At 38.0% G+C, this 17,584-nt stretch overlaps 1 protein-coding gene across 3 annotated transcripts; it reads right to left on the bottom strand.

Annotated features, from left to right (window-relative positions):
• Window positions 1-7,041: 7,041 nt before the first annotated feature.
• Window positions 7,042-17,143, bottom strand: TAC1 (tachykinin precursor 1). 3 transcript variants are annotated; one of them, XM_087712725.1, is made up of 7 exons: window positions 17,084-17,143; window positions 16,578-16,818; window positions 16,163-16,294; window positions 13,691-13,787; window positions 13,038-13,061; window positions 9,258-9,311; window positions 7,042-7,857 (listed from the first exon to the last, which is right to left on the bottom strand). In XM_087712725.1, the coding sequence occupies exons 2-7, from the start codon at window positions 16,704-16,706 to the stop codon at window positions 7,808-7,810; spliced, it is 486 nt and encodes a 161-aa protein (XP_087568851.1). In that variant the 5' UTR covers window positions 16,707-16,818; window positions 17,084-17,143; the 3' UTR covers window positions 7,042-7,807. The 3 variants fall into 3 exon arrangements, with proteins under 3 accessions (XP_087568851.1, XP_013911023.1, XP_013911031.1); XM_014055548.2 differs by lacking the exon at window positions 16,163-16,294; XM_014055556.2 differs by lacking the exons at window positions 9,258-9,311; window positions 16,163-16,294.
• Window positions 17,144-17,584: the final 441 nt, after the last annotated feature.

Raw genomic sequence — 17,584 nt, 5'->3', positions numbered from 1 at the left:
TGCTGCCTATACCATTTCAGACAAATGATTCTCCAATCTCTTCTTTAAAACCTGTTCTGCCTTCAGGTCCTTTGGAGAATAGATTGACTCCCTCTTCTCTGTGGCAACCCCTTAGATATTGGAACACTACTATCATGTCACATCTAGTCCTTCTTTTCATTAAACTAGATATACTAGACCCAATTCCTGCAACCGTTCTTCATATGTTTTAGCCTTTATTCTCCTATTAAAACTTTATTGTCTTTCTTTGCATTCTGTCTACAATTTCAACATATTTTTATATTGTGGTTCCTGACAGTTGGCTTGGGGTTTCAACAGAGGGACTTCATGTTGTGGGTGGTTGATAGATTAACAACAGATCCCAGTCCCTTCCCCCTCATCATATTTCTCTCCTCATCTTTTTAGCTAGATTATTTTTATAGTATTCTATTTATATTATTATAAATTATAGAGTTTATCTTAATTTATATTTATTTTAATATTGTAAGTCAAACAGAGTTACTGTTGGGCACTAAGAAGGGCACTAATACAATTTACAAATAAATGATTAAACAAACAAAATTTTCAAAGTTTTTTTATTTCCTGCATAATTTTTTTCAGGATTGAGTTTACATATATTAGATAGACAGACAAGCTCGTGAAGCAGCAACCCGCCCCTGTAACAAATAATCTTCTGTTTCTATTATCTGTATGTATGTATGTATGTATTTATGTATGTGCGCACACGCATGCGTGCATGCACGCACATGCACGCACACACACACACAGAATTATCAATGACAATGGATTTATTCCAAATGATAGTGGGAATTTTGTAATACAGTAGAAGGATTCCTATAAGATAAAATTCATGACATATTGGCAGAAATTAAGTGTAAAGCTGAAACCATTTTTTTAAAAAAAGAAATAAATTGGAATGGGTATCATAAGATCATCAGAAAATGCAAGGAAATTAGAGAACAGCAAACAATGAAAACTAGGAGAATCAGAAAAAATGGATTGAGGAAATAAAGAAACCCCTATATAATTTGTGATGTGTTCACGTCTTTCTATTTCTTGTTGGAGGTCTTGTGGGTCAAGCAAGAATAACCCATATCAGTTCATTTTGACTGTATGGTTTTTTTTCCAAAATAGAGATGGCAGTCTAAGGAGGCTGCTTGGGGTGAGGGTGAGAGGCAGATGAAGATGGTAGATAGCAATAGCAATAGCAATAGCAATAGCAGTAGACTTATATACCGCTTCATAGGCCTTTCAGGCCTCTCTAAGCGGTTTACAGAGAGTCAGCATATTGCCCCCAACAATCTGGGTCCTCATTTTACCCACCTCGGAAGGATGGAAGGCTGAGTCAACCCTGAGCCGGTGAGATTGTGAACTGCTGATCTAGCAGTAGCCTGCAGTGCTGCATTTAACCACTGCGCCACCTTGGCTCGTAGAGGCTCCCGCCAACCCCTGTTCTTGCTCCCCCCACTAGATTCCCCGATCCAGGACAGGGTGAGAAAAGAGACAATCTCTGCATGCCTCCGACCCTGGTTATTTTGACATTCAGGCCACCTCGCAGCCCTAACATTGAGATGCTAACACTAACCCTTTCGGTATATTCTTTTTTAAAAACTTAAAATTGTCACGAGGGCAGAGAACTGGTTGTTAAATTATTTGAATACCACCTCTGGTTATGAGCTGTCCGTGTTTTGGCTGGCTGGAACTTTTGATATCACCACCCCATTTATCCCCTGCTTACCAAATTAGCTGGCTTTACATCTTCTAACAGATCTATGTTGGCTAATTTATGCCTCCGTGTATCTTGCACATCAAGTCTGTTGTACTGTTTACAACATAGCAAAGTGTACTCTGTGAATCCAGGCAAGTGAGTTAATGTAATAATATGCAGTTCAGTTAACTATGGGTTAACACAATTTGCAAAGGCAGATTGAGGTTGGGTGGGAGAAGGGAGGGTTCTAATTGATTTAGTCTGGTTCACGTGAACCAATGTTAAATGATAATATTTAATAGTCAGATTGGGAGAAGTCAGTTGGAAAAGACATGCCTGAAGGTATATTATTTCCAGGGAAGGGGAACAGTTCTAAAATATTCTTGGATTCTTTGAGAAGCTTGCAGTGCTGAGAGTTCTTTAAAGCAGGGTCCCCAACGCACAGATCATGAGTTGTGCAGGTGTCAGGAGAGTGCATGCATATGTGCACACATGAGCGGCGGATGCTTATATGTGTGAAGCTTTGCTTGTGTGAGCAGTACCCAACTACTCCAATCTCAGGATGACTGATTCGAAGGGCCTGTCGGAAAACGCGGGGACTATGGGGGTGGGTGGAGGGACTACGGACACGGGAGTGGGCCGGAGCATTACGGTCTTAACAGGGAGATATGGCGGGGACTTTAGGGCTGGCCATTACCGGGGAAGGAGGGCTCGCTACGTTACAGAGATCCCTCCTTCCGGCCCTATGAGTCCCACTCCAAGGCCAGATGGCGCGAGTAATCAGGACCCTGGTCTCAGGCTGCTGTTGCTAAATGCCAGGTCTGTAGTTCATAAGGCTCCTCTCGTTTGGGACTTAATTTTAGACGAGAGGGCAGACCTGGCATGTATTACAGAAACCTGGCTGGGCCCGGAGGGAGGAGTCCCCCTTGTAGAGATGTGCCCAGAGGGCTTTCAGGTGCTCCAGCAGCCAAGGGCCCAGAGAAGGGGTGGGGGTGTGGCCATTGTTAACCGAGAGTCTCTAGCACCTCGTAGGATCCCTGCTCCGGAGTTTGTCAGGTGTGAGTCCCTGCTGGTGAAGTTGGACCTCAAGGGTCAAGTGGGTGTGCTGCTAACGTACCTGCCTCCCAACTGCGTTGAAGCAGCCCTCCCCTCGCTCCTCGAGTCAATAGCCGAGCTGGCAGTTGAGTTCCCCAGACTTATGGTTCTGGGGGATTTCAACTTGCCTTCGCTCGGTGAACACTCTGATGGAGCGCAGGAGTTCATGGCTTCCATGACAACCATGCGCTTGACCCAAGTAATCTGGGGACCAACCCACTCAGCGGGTCACACGCTTGACCTCGTATTTCTCAATTCACCCACGTAACACCTATCCTCCGCGAGCTGCACTGGCTGCCTGTTGATCTCCGGGTGCGCTTCAAGGTGCTACTTGTCACCTACAAAGCCCTTCATGGTATTGGATCTGGGTACTTGAGAGACCGCCTACTGCCAATTACCTCCACTAGACCGATAAGATTGCATAGATTAGGCCTCCTCCGAATTCCATCAGCTAGCCAGTGTAGACTGGCAACCGCTCGGAGGAGAGCCTTCTCGGTGGCTGCTCCGACCCTCTGGAACGAACTCCCCGTGGAGATCCGGACCCTCACCACCCTCCAGACCTTCCGCGCCGCACTTAAAATCTGGCTATCCCAGCTGGCCTGGGGTTAAAGACTCTAACCCCTACTCGAATTGTGTGACTGTTGAGTTCTTAAATGATGTAGTGTTTTTATGTTGTAAATTGTTTGTCCTTCCCCCACCCCTTTTGAACTGTGAGCCGCCCTGAGTCCTCCCAGGGAAAAGGGCGGCATACAAATAAAGTGAAACAGAAACAGAAACATGCGCTCACACATGAAGCTCCCCTCATGTGAGCAATGGCCGCTTGCACTTGCATGCCCATCACTCACAAAAATGGAGTTGCATGCACTTATGCACATGCACCTGCTACTTACAAGAAACTACTTATTCCCCCAACCCCCAGTGGGACACCAAGCCAGAAAGGTTGGGAACTGCTGCTTTAAGAGCTATGATAAGAAAGTGGCTCTCTTTCTACTCAGGAATGGGATTCCAACTGTCATTCACATGGGATTTAAATTGTACATAGTCTTCCATTCTTTTGCCCTGCCTTCATGCTTTGTAAATCAGATACATATCAGAATTGGTCTACTTCTACTTTTATTTTTCAAGGGAGATTAAATTAAAATAGTAGGTACAACTACGGAGAGGAAGAAGGGGTGTTCGGGATTGCAGGAATCATACAGAAAAAACATTTGAGGATGGGAAGGATTGTGTGTCAAGTGGGAGAAAAACTAGGTCCCCTCTATGAAGATGGGAGAAGAGTTGCTTTCAGCTTGCAATCCAAGGCTTCCTCCTCCACTTCCTGAAAGTTAAGTGCTGCAGAATAAGGCAGGTGGAAATTATCATCAGAATAATTTTGCCCATTGAAAACAACACTGCATTTAGCCTGGAGCTTCATAAGAAGGGCTGGGGACAGTGAGTAGAGGGTTATGCAGGTAGTGGAAGAAGATGGCAGTTTGGTGTCTGTTGTGGCCCAGCAGGAGCTGTCAGAGCTGCCACCAGACTCCGACAGCCAGGGGCCCTATGAGTCGGCTCTGGAGGATGTGGAGGACCCTGGACAGGGTTCTGACTCCGAGCAGGGCGCAGAGAGACTGGTTGGCCACAAGGTGGCGCCTGAGCCTTGGACCAGTGGGGAGGAGACAAGGGAGAGTGATCCAGAAGCCAGCAGTGAGTTGTTCCTGGATGCCCGGAATCGAAGAGCTAATAAGCGCCAGGAACAATTATGCAAGTACAGGAGGTAATTGCACTCTGCTGGTGGCCATTAGGCTCCTCTCCAGACTATAAAAAAGACTGCTTGTGCACACGCCCCTCTTGCAGAAGTCAACACATTGACTAAAGAGAACATAACTAACTTGACAGGCTGGATTGCTGCCAAGGTTTGTCTGAGTTGCTGCCAAGGTCCTTATCTCTTTGTTTGCTTGGCTTTCGGCTACCGAGATTTTGGCTTCTTGCTATTAAAAGCACATTCTAGTTAAGTTTGTCTTGGCTTTTATTACTGGATGGAGGGGGTCAGTACAGGTGTCTATGGAGATTCTCAGTCATCCAGATCATGATTGTCCCAGAGGTGCTTTTTCAAGAAGCAACTGAACTTTCTTTATTTTCCCCCAAAGACATTTCATTTCTCCTCCAAGAATTGGTTCTCTACCATTCAGTCAAAACTGAAGAAGCTTCATGGATGAAAAGTGAAACTTCTTCAAGAAAAACAAAGGAAGTCCAATTGCCATTTGGAAAAGATGGTAATTTAGTGTGTCTAGAGCACCGGAAAGCGGAAAGGCCTATCTCACCAAAGAGAGCAGCTAAATGTTGGTCTAGTTCTGGGGTTACCAACTCCCCACAAACTTCTTTCTGGCACCATAAGACTCTTCCGATCATAGCTGCTAAAATCAGTGATTTGGTTTCCAACAGTGTTGAGGAAAACAATAAACACAAAAGTTGCCATTTATGCTATGCTTTTAAAGATCTCCCCCCTACTCCTAAACTTTAAGGAAAGAAACAGAAAACTCTAGCTCTGTCTATAGCTCTGGAGGGTTTCATTCACCACTTTGCATGCCTTTTCTTTTCAAACAACTTTAAGGGCAATCCCTAGCCATTCAATGTTTCCCACTCTTGAATTAAACCATCATTTTTGAACTATATTGAACTATCTAAATCTAATCATGAAATATGTTCGAAACATCATGACAAATTTAATAAAAACTATAATTAAAAGATAAGTAAAAATCTAACAAAAAAGAAATAGGCACCTTATTTTACAATTATTTTCTCCTATAACTACAGATGTGTTTCCTTAGAAAATAAAACTACACTTACATCATTTAGCTGCCTTGATATTATTTTTAAGCAGCTATTGTTTTTCCATAGAAAAAAAGCTGGCTTCTACAAATCAAATTCACTGCACATATTTGAGATTTCTATCCCAACCTCTTACTCTGTTCTTGGCTCTCAGACATTCCCTTATTCTCTTCAAAGTGAATTGTGTTTATGTAATTGATTTAACTGTAAACCAACACACAAAATGTAAGGCTAAAATGAATGTGGCAAATCTCTTGCAATTTTGAAAGACAAATAAAAACTTGACATTTTTGGAACAAAGATACACAAACACAGATGGTTAATTGATAAGTTCCTTTTTATTAGCTTTTAGCTAAACTACTATAGAGGCTTGCAGTTTATAGCGATCCAAATATAGAATATAAACTTTTTTTTTAAAGAAAAGCACTTTAAGATTTCTCCCCCCTAAACCTGGGTATGACTTTTTGTAGGATCAAAATAGCAAGTGATAAAACTGAGCTGCTTGCAAAATGCAACTTCAGGTTTCTCTGTTTTCGAAGAAGAAGTTAGAATATATTATAAAGTTGTTTATTTCCCGGGACTCCATTCCTTTGCAAAACATTAGGAAATCATCATACTAGAATCTACAGTTCACTGTAGCAATTGATTGGCAGTAGATTTAGATTTGACAAAACTGCTGACTGCTTATATTAAATATATCATATAAAGATAAGATCACATATCATGATTTGCTTAATCACAATTGATTAACTTGGTACAACATGGGAAGCTGTGAATCATACAAGATCTACCATGGCTAAGCAAGATGTACAGATTTACTGTATATGTTTCAAAAGTGGTAAGAACTCTCTGTAATTCACATTGTTTTGTTCACATAATAGAATCCTAAAATTGATGCATTTTCTTTCCACATAATTGCCATCACATTAGGGCTACACAACAACAAATCTTGCCTGCAAAAATCCAGATGAGCATTAGTGGGCTCATGTAATAGAAATGACTTTTCAACTCTTATTTAGTCATTTGGAGCTTTGAAACCAAGTCATGAAATGACTATATAATTGGAGTGAGTAGATGTGTTCAAGAACTGCAGTTTATCCTCATGATTCTCATCCCTGCCACTGCTTTCCTAATCTGTTTTCTTGGGGCAGGACTTCAGCTGTGAATCTTGAAATCTTACTGCATTAACTTTAGAAACTTTAGACAACTTTAGAAATGCCCTACTACATATCTGTCCAGATTTGCTTAGGTATTAGCTGAATAGATAGTCACCAAACATGGACCATTCTTAATCTGCTTATACAGCCTTCCTCAACTTGCTAATGGAAAAACTATAAATACCAGTGATAGAAATTCTGGCAAGATTGACTAATGGACAATACTCAGATAATCTAATAAAATTTATAATCCTTACTTTTCCTTTTTTTAAAAAATTGAGATCTGGTGCGTCTCTTTGTTAAATGCATAGCAGAAGTCCTGCCTCAAAAAAACAGATTAGGAAAGCAGTGATAAAATAGCTGCAGAATTTTCTGGTTCTGTTTTAATTAATGATATTCATGCATAAAATGTGTAATTCAAAAACCTCAGAATAGAGTGTTATTTTTATCAGATGTCTGTGAATAGTGGCAAGGTATCAGATAATGAAGTAAAGATGTTTAAATTCACTTAATTTCTTTAAAATATATATGTATGTATGTATGTATGTGTGTGTGTGTGTGTGTATATATATATATAGAGAGAGAGAGTGAGAGAGAGAGAGACAAAGCAAGAGGCAAAATAAACAAATACATGCTACACTTATACAAGCAAATTTTGATAACATAAATTACAGGGCTGTTCCTTTTCTTTTTTTGTTGTGATCACAAATCAACTTGGTAGGTTAGCAAATATTAAATTAACAAAGGATTCTCTTTTCTTATTTCTTACCACTTTTTACAGTTGAACATTTTTTCACATGATGAATAATGTGCTTTTTTTGAAACACCACTGATTTCTATATTCATTTCAGAAATGTTACTGTAAAGCTTGCCATATCCATATAATGCATATATCACTGCCACAATAGAGGAAATAATTGTAATTGAAATTTTCATCTTAAAAATAAATAAATAAATAAATAAATATTCCTTACAATGGCTATTTTTCATTACACTAAGCTGGCTACTTAAACATTTCAATGGACAATGGAAAGCTGTCTCATTTGCGTCTTCTTTCAAACATTTGCAGGGTACTCCATTCAGAAGATCCTAACATGGAAACAAAATAGTGCAGATTAATTGAATATAATGAATATATTCTTGATAAGCTTGCCTGAAAAATAAGGCTCAATGTGATGAATTTCCATTGTAAGCTGTGCCAATAAGACCACAACTGGTATGCTGCTTCCTAATTTTAAATGCCACATAAATTTGATTCACAGTTTAACTCATCTGAACCAGCTCCCGATATTGGTATGTAATTTATCCCTGCCAAAGAGGTTTTGCTTTTGTTGAGTTAGAAAGTTATTGATCATGAAAATATTTCAATGTTATTCAGACAAACAAAACTGGACTTCTTGAAATTCTCTGAAGATTTTTTTCAATCAAAGGATGTTTGAAGAACTAATTTGCATCATAAGGTGGCCCTCACATTTTCATTTGACGAATTTCCATGATCATATGGTAAGTGCATTATTCACCATCTACTATATCCTGCAGTGAGCAAGAGGCTGAACTAGGTGACTTTCAAAGTACTTCTGATAAAACAGAATTATCTTACAGTGGTAATAATTGAAAGTACTTCTCAATCTAGATAATCTCTAAATGTATAGATTTAGCTCCCAAATTTTCATAAATGGCCATGCTAGCTTGAGAAGTTGGGGAGTTCATGTTTACATATCTGGAAGATGTTTGTCTGGGGAAGATTGTGTTAGCATATTGGCAATTATAAAGGCAAGTGATAGACCTTACATTTTGCTGGTTTTCATAAATGCTTAAAAGACTGGACTTCGTAACTGTAACTAAAGGAACTGACATTTTAAGATTTAATTATTAGATTGAAGTATAAAGCACCTGACAATTATAATTTCATAAAATAGTTTCCTGGGTGCACATTAAAGAATTGCAAAATCATTAGATGATATGGCTTAGTTAAATATTTAGATAAAAAATAGAAACTATTTCTTTAAAAATATTTCAGTAGTTTTAAAATGTTTTGTAAAGTTACAAAAAATACACATTCCTTGAGAGCCTAACAGATTTTAAATTTATAAATTAAATCATAATAAACTGGGAATTGATGCTGCATAACATAAAATTTGATTTAATTCCATAAAGATGTATAGGATCATACAAAAAAGGTAAATTGACAATTATTGTGCCAATAAAAAAGAAATTCATGGATAAAGGAACAGTGAACAATTTTCAGCCTCCTTATTTCCTAGAGGAATCTGTATTTTTTTCAAAGATTTTGGACTCCAAAGACCATCCTTCCTGTTCATGTTACTTCCATAAAAAGTGAGTGCTGGCAACTTCTTGGAGAACTCAAGTTATCTGTATTTGTCTTAAATATTGTAAGAAACCAGTGTATTCAAAATGTTACAAAATAAAAATGAAAATTGTAGATAAGTAGGTTTTTGCTTGACTTTCATTTTATAGTTTATACATACCAGAATTTAAAGATCTTTTGCCCATGAGTCCAACAAATGAGTTTGTTTTATATCCTGAAAAATATATTTGTGGGATGTTTAAATACAGTACATTTGAAAGATGCCTTTTTTGGGGGGAGAAAAACAATTTGGAATGTGAATGCATTTTCACACTGAAATACACAATAGAAACAGACTCTAAATAGTTGAACTCAAGGCTAAATATATTTGAAAAGTTATGGAAACTTTTACTACAAATAAAGGTTTAAAAATGTCATATTTCTGCAGAATCTGATTGTGACTGAATAATTTCCCATGTTAATTCATTTAAAATGGGACTGATCAATAATAAAAAATGGCTTCCAAATGTGAGCTATTTAGCTAGGCTGTAGTTTAAAGCACTAGTTTATTATTCATCTGTTCTAGGCAGTTCTTTCAACATACTTTGGAATGTGGACTCCCTGGAGCTCTCTGAGCTTGGTTATTTGTTCATAGGTTTGCATCTGGAGGAACAATGAGGGAACGATTTGGCAATATAAAGGTTTCCCAGAGAGAGGCCTAGATCAAGATCCTGCACAGTCCCGAGCTGGATGGGAAGTGGGAAAGAGATTCAGAGTAGCCAGAACCTAGAATTTCTCAGGATATATCTAGGTGAGATAGTTAAGTTTTAGGTTGGCAAGATTTATGTCCACTAGATGTAGGGAAATAAAGGATTGAACTTGACTGGATTTTGCCATGACATCAATCTTGCCATTCAAGCTATGACAGTTTTCAGACTAGGAATATACAGCCTCTTAATATATGTAGTGTCTATTTCTGTTTCTACAATGATGTAATTCTCTCTTTCTCTAATAATTATTTCTTTATTGTGTACCCAGTTGATATTTTTTAAAAAAGTTATTAATGCAATGAATTTACAAATTGTATATACTATGTTTGACAAAGACTCTGCTATATTTTTAATTGCTTTGGTATGATCTCAACCAATTGCAAATTACTTTTTGGAGAGTTTTTCCCAAAAGCTCCTCAAATTATTGATCAATCTAAAATAAATAGCCAGGCTTTCAGGGTCCAGAATGTCATGCACATATGACATATTTGTAAGCACTATGCGATTTTTTTTCTTTGCCAGATCATAATTTTGACAGCAGCCAATAAATACAATGGAATAAGTGGACAGAAGCTTTGGATGAAATAACTGTAATTCAAACAGATTTGATCCCCAAGATTTAATTCAACACTCAATCAGGAACACTAAAAGTATTTTCAAATCTTTGATAGACTATTTTATGTATTGTAAAACCCAGTCAAATAAAATAAAATATATAGTATTTTAGTCTGCCTGTAAACTAAACTTCTGGGTTTTGGCTAAAGTTTTAGTCAGTTTGGAGAAAAGTATAAAAATCAGATTGTTTAACATATCTCTGTGATTCTCTTCTCTAACCAACTATTTTCCTCAGCTTGTTTGCAATGAATATACTGTATATTCAATATGTACACTATAGTAGAAGAATCAATACAATGTCTCTGTCTGACAGCTATCCACCGCTCTTTTATGTATATGTATTTGTTAAGGTTTCCCAAGCTTAAAAAGATTCTGAGCAGCTTACAATGCATCTCATACGCAAGAAACACAATTAAAATAAGATGATTTTCTGGACTAAAGCAACATTATTTAGAAAAAATACTTGACACAGTTCTTCATACAACCTAATACAAGGTCTGGGATCAGAAACAATATATTAAGGGACATCTAGAATCTTGGGCAGGTTTATTATCTGTAAACTTATTTGGGTATAAGTTTCAATGTTCTCAGTGGTGCATTTCAGGCATAACTTTCAGGCAGCCTTTCAGCAGCCATGGAGTGCATTTTCTTTTAATTTTTAAAAAATTCCTAAGAACTTTAGAAAGTAAAATAGTTATATTATTAAATCGAATAAAGCTATGACACCAGGTGGAATTAAACAGCTGTTTTTTAAAAAAAAGATTTATATAAGTTTTTCCAAAGATTGACTTTGTTTCCCCATCTATATTAAAACAAATCAGTTTGGTGGGAGATTTGCTACTAAACCTTGATGTCAGGCTGTGGCAGAAGGATTGAATTTCAATTTGAAATCACACTGAGGGTAGTTTATGTTAAAGTGACAAAGTGGCAGCTCTCTATTCCAAAAAGTGTCCTTTGAGAAAAATCCCAAATTCATTGCACCCCATGATTATAAAATTGGGATTTCATAGTGCCCCCTTCATTATCTTGCTCAGAGGTAAACCTTGCTTTTTTAAAAAAAATCTTATCCCCAGAAGATTTAGGAATAAAGAATCAGTGAAACTTAATCTAAGGTACAAATAGAAACAATAATAGAAGACTGAATGGCTTGAATGGATCCATTTCTCTTCTCACATTAGAGGATCTATGCATGGTGGCATAGTGATTAGAATGCAGTATTGCAAGCTGACTCTGTCCTTAGACAGGAGTTCGATCCTGAGCAGCTCAAGGTTGACTCAGCCTTCCATCCTTCCTATGTCAGTAAAATGAGGACCTTTGGGAGGGCTCTCTCCCAAAAGGAAGACCATTTCTGTCTAAGATAGTTAACCTTTACTGACACATTAGAAAGAACACAAAGCTAGAAATCTTTTCCCTGTCACTATATGTCTATATGGTATGGGCTGCTACCAAAAGAGTCATTTCCTATAGCCTCTGTTTTTATATTTCCATATCCTAATCAGTATTCCTCTAGTGATATGTTTTATGTAATCAATATTCCTTCTGGTAGCTCATTTCCTAATGAAATAATTTTGTTAAATGAGCTATTCCTTCAGTGGACAGTTAATAATTTTGGAAAGATTTTTGATTTATCCAAAAGTTGCTTATGCTGGTTGATTAATAACTTTCACTAATAAAAATGTTGGTTCTACTTCTCCAAATTGCTTTAAAAGTTATCATTTTCTGACTCATGGTTGAATTGTGTCAAATGAGGGTTATAAACTTAAGCCGTATTGCAAATAAACATTACTGATGGTGCTTAATGTTAATAAGGGATATTGTGAATTTAATTAGTGATACAGTATCTGCTACGACAGCCCCTAGCACAACATTTCTATATATTTCTGCTTAGATATTAGACTCTAGAATTTAATGGAATATTTCATGGAGAATATAAAAAGGAACATAACTGTATCCTGATGAAATCAGTCCAACAAAATAATGCTATGATTAATAGCACTAAATGACTAAAGATCAGTAAAATTTAAACAACTGATCAGCTGAAAATGATGGTTTGCCCAAATCAGTAGTAAAAAATGCTACCTGTTCGCCTGAACCCGCAGTTAAAAAATGCTAAAAAAGTAAAAAAAAAGTTCTGATGATCAGCTGTGTGACAATCAGCTGTACTATGCGATCATGGGAACATTTTTACTTTTTAAAGTATTTTTAAGTTGACCACGCCCACCCAGTCACATGACACCCACCAAATCATGCCCACAGAACCAGTAGGGGAACATTTTGAATTTTACCACTGCCTCGAATGCCAACATTCATACGAGTTCACTGGAAATGCTGGATTTGATACAATTTCCCTAGAATCAAATATATACTTGCAATTCTGGATGTATCTCATATTGAAGTAATTGATTAAATGGTACACAAGAAAATGGAAGGAAAATCATTGTCTCTCAGCCCAACCCACCTCATGAAGGAAAAAGGAAGAATAGTTATGAGTACTGTGTTTGTTTGTCTCCTTAAGCTATTTATGAAAATAATAAAGGTAAGATATAAATTCATAAATAAAATCGATTCCAACTTACTTTTGCGTGAGACAGGGCTATATCCTGGAAATAAAAAAATGACAAATAATTAGCAAGTACATATCATTATCTATCACAGTCATAAAAAAAAAGGAAAGCATTTCAAAGAATCACATTATCTGTGCATAGCAATTAATGCCTTAATTGTTTTCTGAATAATTCATGGATGTGAAACACTTTTTAGTCTAGGCACAATATCCCAGGAGCCTTTTCTGTATATGCTCCATTATAAAACAGGGTATGCTTTTTATGTGATTCTCATTCATTTTTCCTTGGGTGAAGGACATTGCCCATTTGATCCATGTCTGCAACCTTGATTTTATTCATGATTTTCATTTCATTTCTATCAAAACTCACAATTTATTTATAAGAAGAAAGTCTCTTATTTTACATACTTGGTTTTTCTAAAGTGTCTTGCTAAATATACATAAAATACTATTCATGGTATTAGGAATATTTCTAAAACATTTTTAATGGAATCAAAATAAATATTTTAAATAAATTTATTTATAAATAAATAATAATGAATTTACTAATTATAAATAAATTAATGAGTGTTTTATTTTATAAAATATTTTTAAAATTTGAATAATTTTTAGCAACACCTAAAAACACATTAAAAACACATAAAAATAAATGTAAGTGGTTCTTACCAGCATCCCGTTTTCCCATTAAGCCATAGAATTGCTGAGGTCTGGGTCTTCTGGCAATCCTCTGAAGAAAGTGTTCAAAAGGGAAAGGCAGCTTCTCCTAAAACAGAAATATAAAAAGACTATTTCAGTGCTCAGCTTCACTTATAAAATTGACATCCATTAAACAACAGAGAGCACATAACCTGGAAGGTTTACATATTCTGAGCTTTCTTTTTCTTTTCCCTGATCTGATACCTTCAAAAGCCTTCAGGAGCTTATTTCAAAGGAAAGGGATTTTCCCACCTTCCTCTAAATTCAAATGAGCAAATGGATATAAATGTTAATCTAGGATCAAAAGCTTCCTGCATTTAGGCACACATAGGCCACAAGAGGGCGCTGAAAATTAAGAGCTGGAAATTGTGAAGATTTGGTTCAAAATTGATGGATTGATTGAGTAAAGTTTTGAAAACAAGTATGCGATCTGTTTTCATTCTTAACTTTTTTGTATCTAGATAATCCATCTTAATCCCTTGCAAAAAGCATGAAACAATGAACTTGTCTGATCACCTATAAATTATGGATGTGTTTTATGAATAAACCATGAGATTGCCTGACAGGTGTTGACTTAGAAGATGGTAGCGAGGAATATTAAATGAACCAAGGTCTGATACAACCAAGGCAGCTTCATATCTTAAGTATTCTATCCTGTGGTTGCTTGCACAATGATACGCATGGGTTGCTCTGGAAATTAGATTTTACAGAAAAGATACATGGCTATGGGCCAAGCTGAATCTGTGAATTTGGGATCCAAAAATTATATTTCAACTTCTTCCATAGGAATCAGCAAAATGTTTGATGGAATATAGTGCCAATTGAGCAAACAGGACAGTCTCTAGATAACACCACATCAAATCACTTTGAATATTAAATGGTTTAGCAGTACTTTCAGATCATTTATCACATCACATAAAGCTCTACTGGGATTTGAGTACATGTAACAAATCACAGACTTATACTGGGCATCTTTATGTCAAGTATCTTTGATTATTTTTTCCATATAACTGTGCAAATTTGAGCAGCATATGTAATTGGTATTAAATAGTAAAAAGAGCTGGAACACCCAATTTCAACACCCAATGAAATAAATCACGGATGAGTTTAAGCAGGTAAGCAGAATCATTTCAGCATGAATATTTACCTTCCCTATTACATTCAATTGCTAACTTATTCATTTCTTCAGCTTTTTAATTTCTGTCCAGAAGGGAATTACAAGGGCAAGTTTGATGAGATGCTGGTGAACCATAAAATATAAATGAATTTAAGGGGAAAAGGCGTAGGTATAACTTTTCCTGTTCCCACTCCTTATTTGAAATGCAAGAATTATTGTCAAGAGAAGTTAAACATAAGAGAAAAAAATCATGTCTCAAACTAAAGAGATTTAAGTCCTATTTCTTAAAAAACCTTTATGTTATTGTTCTCTCAAATGGTTTCCTCCCATGACATATGCAATTCCTATTCATAGTAACTTTTATTTTTCACCCAATTTTGGTTCGCAAGCTATGGTTAAAGGAATGATCAGTATACTGACTGAAGATTTGACATATACAATGTCATCCAAAGAAGATACCCTATCAGCTAGTGGTAATCACCGAACATTATAATAAGGGGAATTGATGGTGTTGATTATAGAGGCCTGGAAAGGAAATATCACAAATAGACAAGGAGCTTAGGCCTTGGGGTTTTAATCTATCTTGTAGGCAAATTTGTTATCATTCTCCTGATGCAGACAGAAACACAACCCGAAAACCAGGACAAACAAGTAATATAATAGAATTCAATATATCTTTTCCTAAAGTCTTTCCATTTAATTAAACTGCCAAATGTGGACATTTCCTACATTTTGCAATTCCGAAAAGAGGACGGCAGTAAAGAGAAGTGATTTTACTGTGGCATGAAGAAGACTTGTGACCGGATAAGATGGCTCTTGCTTCTTTCTCTCAAATATGAACAGAGTCTTGTTATGTATGGGTGTCATACTACATTTGATGATTTTAGATTCTCAACTCAGTGGTTGAGGGCTATTTTCCCCCTGATTTGTGAGCTATACTGCTTGGCTTAGTAATTTTCTAATAACTCTCCTCTGTCATATGCAGATTTCACAATCTGGCTTCCAAATCCATTTTTTAGACTCATATCCTAAAGTATTTATGCCTTCTTTTAAAACCCTTTAAAAGCTGGTTAATAATTACAGTAAAGAGCGATTTGAAATTAGACTCGTTCTATGGACATAATTACAGGACTTGATTGATTAACATACAACATACAATTTCGTGGACGGTCAAATTCTGATTATCCCTAAGATCAGCCTACCTCACGGGGTTGCTGTGGTGATGAGAATAACATGAAGAAAAGACTCCCTGGTACGGCACCCTAAGCAGGACAGCCACGACACATTAAGAAGTAAGATTAAAAAACTCCGATGCGTTTACTCACGCTAAGAACGCAACAACTGCTAGAAAGCGCGCGGGAAGGAGCGACGTCAGGAAGCAATCGCTCTTTTTCACCGGTGGCCTCAGTTTGGAAAGGAGAACTTGACGCTCCGTCAACACAATCCGGCGCTCTCGCCTGGGCCGAAAGGAGGATGCAGAGAGGCGGAATAGAGCGGATAATTCGCCCCGACGTCGCCTCAACTGAGCGCGAACGGCCAGCATTCCTTGGCGCACCTGCCAAAAGCTGGCGGCGTCAGGGATCCCCGTTCACACGGCCAGCTCCTGCCCGCACTGGTCTTTACTCCCTCGCCCGCCCGTGCCCCGCCATCCAGCCATCCTTGCCCTCGACCGTTTTTCAAAAGCAACCTAAGTTGCGGAGGTCCTCCCCAAAGTGGCGGAGAGGCGCCGTTTCGTCTCACCTGGTTCTGCTCGCCTCCGTCGGACCAATCCGCCCAGTAGTTCAACTCGTGCTGGTCTTCTAGATCTTCCCCCACGGCATGCGCGGAAGATAGGAAGAGCATGACCAAAAGCAGCATGGCCTTCTTCATTTCCAGCTTTTTCTCCCGCCGAAGGGCAGCCGAAGAATCCTAGCAGAGCAGCGTCGAGAGAAGCGAAAGCGCTCCTTTCTCGCTTTTGCGCCTGTTCCAAAGTTGTCCGAAGCTGTTGGTAAGAGAGGAGGAGAAAAGTGAAGGATGAGTGTGAAGGTTCTTCCCCCCACGTCCCGCTACAGAAGACCATAGAAGGAAAAGGGGACATCTACGTAGCCCATAGCACCCGCCCCGTAATCGATCTGGATGTATAAAATTGAATTAAAGCAACATCCAGACAAACAAGCAGGCAGGCAGCCAACCAGTCAGCCAGCCAGCCAGCCAGCCAGCCTGCCAGGCTGCCTGGCTGCCAGCGCCAATGAACCCCGAGCACTTACTGCTACGGAGAAAGGTGACCCAGTAGCTGCTTGGTGGAATACCAAGTGCCAGGCTAAGAATCCTCTCTGCTTTATAGTCCAGAGGATGGGGGAGGTCTTAAATCTAATGACTTCCAGGTGTTTGTCATATGAGTCACTTGACTAGCCCCCTCCCCTCACCCCACATTACCATCATATGTGTTCAATATGCAGTTGCCACCAGGCTCTTCTTGAATGAAAAAGGCTTCTTTTGGAGATGCTCTCCCCATGAATTATTATCTTTTTTTTCCTCATCTCTTTATCCGAAATCTGTGACAACCCCCACCCCAAGGGAAAACTTTATTTCGCCCAGCAGGCAGCATCTCCCAGCTTACAAAGTACCTATAGCCGTAGGATGTGGTACGTATAGCCCTAGGATGAATCGTCAAAGTAGATCGAGTGATTTATCTATAGCGACTTTGATATAGTATTTTGAATGACAGACCTACTGTCATTTAGAGACTGAACCCCAAATTTCAATTA

Source organism: Thamnophis sirtalis, unplaced genomic scaffold, assembly GCF_051295495.1.
Source record: "Thamnophis sirtalis isolate CommonGarterSnake01/CBP01778 unplaced genomic scaffold, rThaSir2_p1.2 scaffold_4, whole genome shotgun sequence".
Taxonomy (NCBI): domain Eukaryota; kingdom Metazoa; phylum Chordata; class Lepidosauria; order Squamata; family Natricidae; genus Thamnophis; species Thamnophis sirtalis.
The sequence above is the reverse complement of the archived record's forward strand: the minus strand, read 5'-3'. Positions and strand labels throughout refer to the sequence as shown.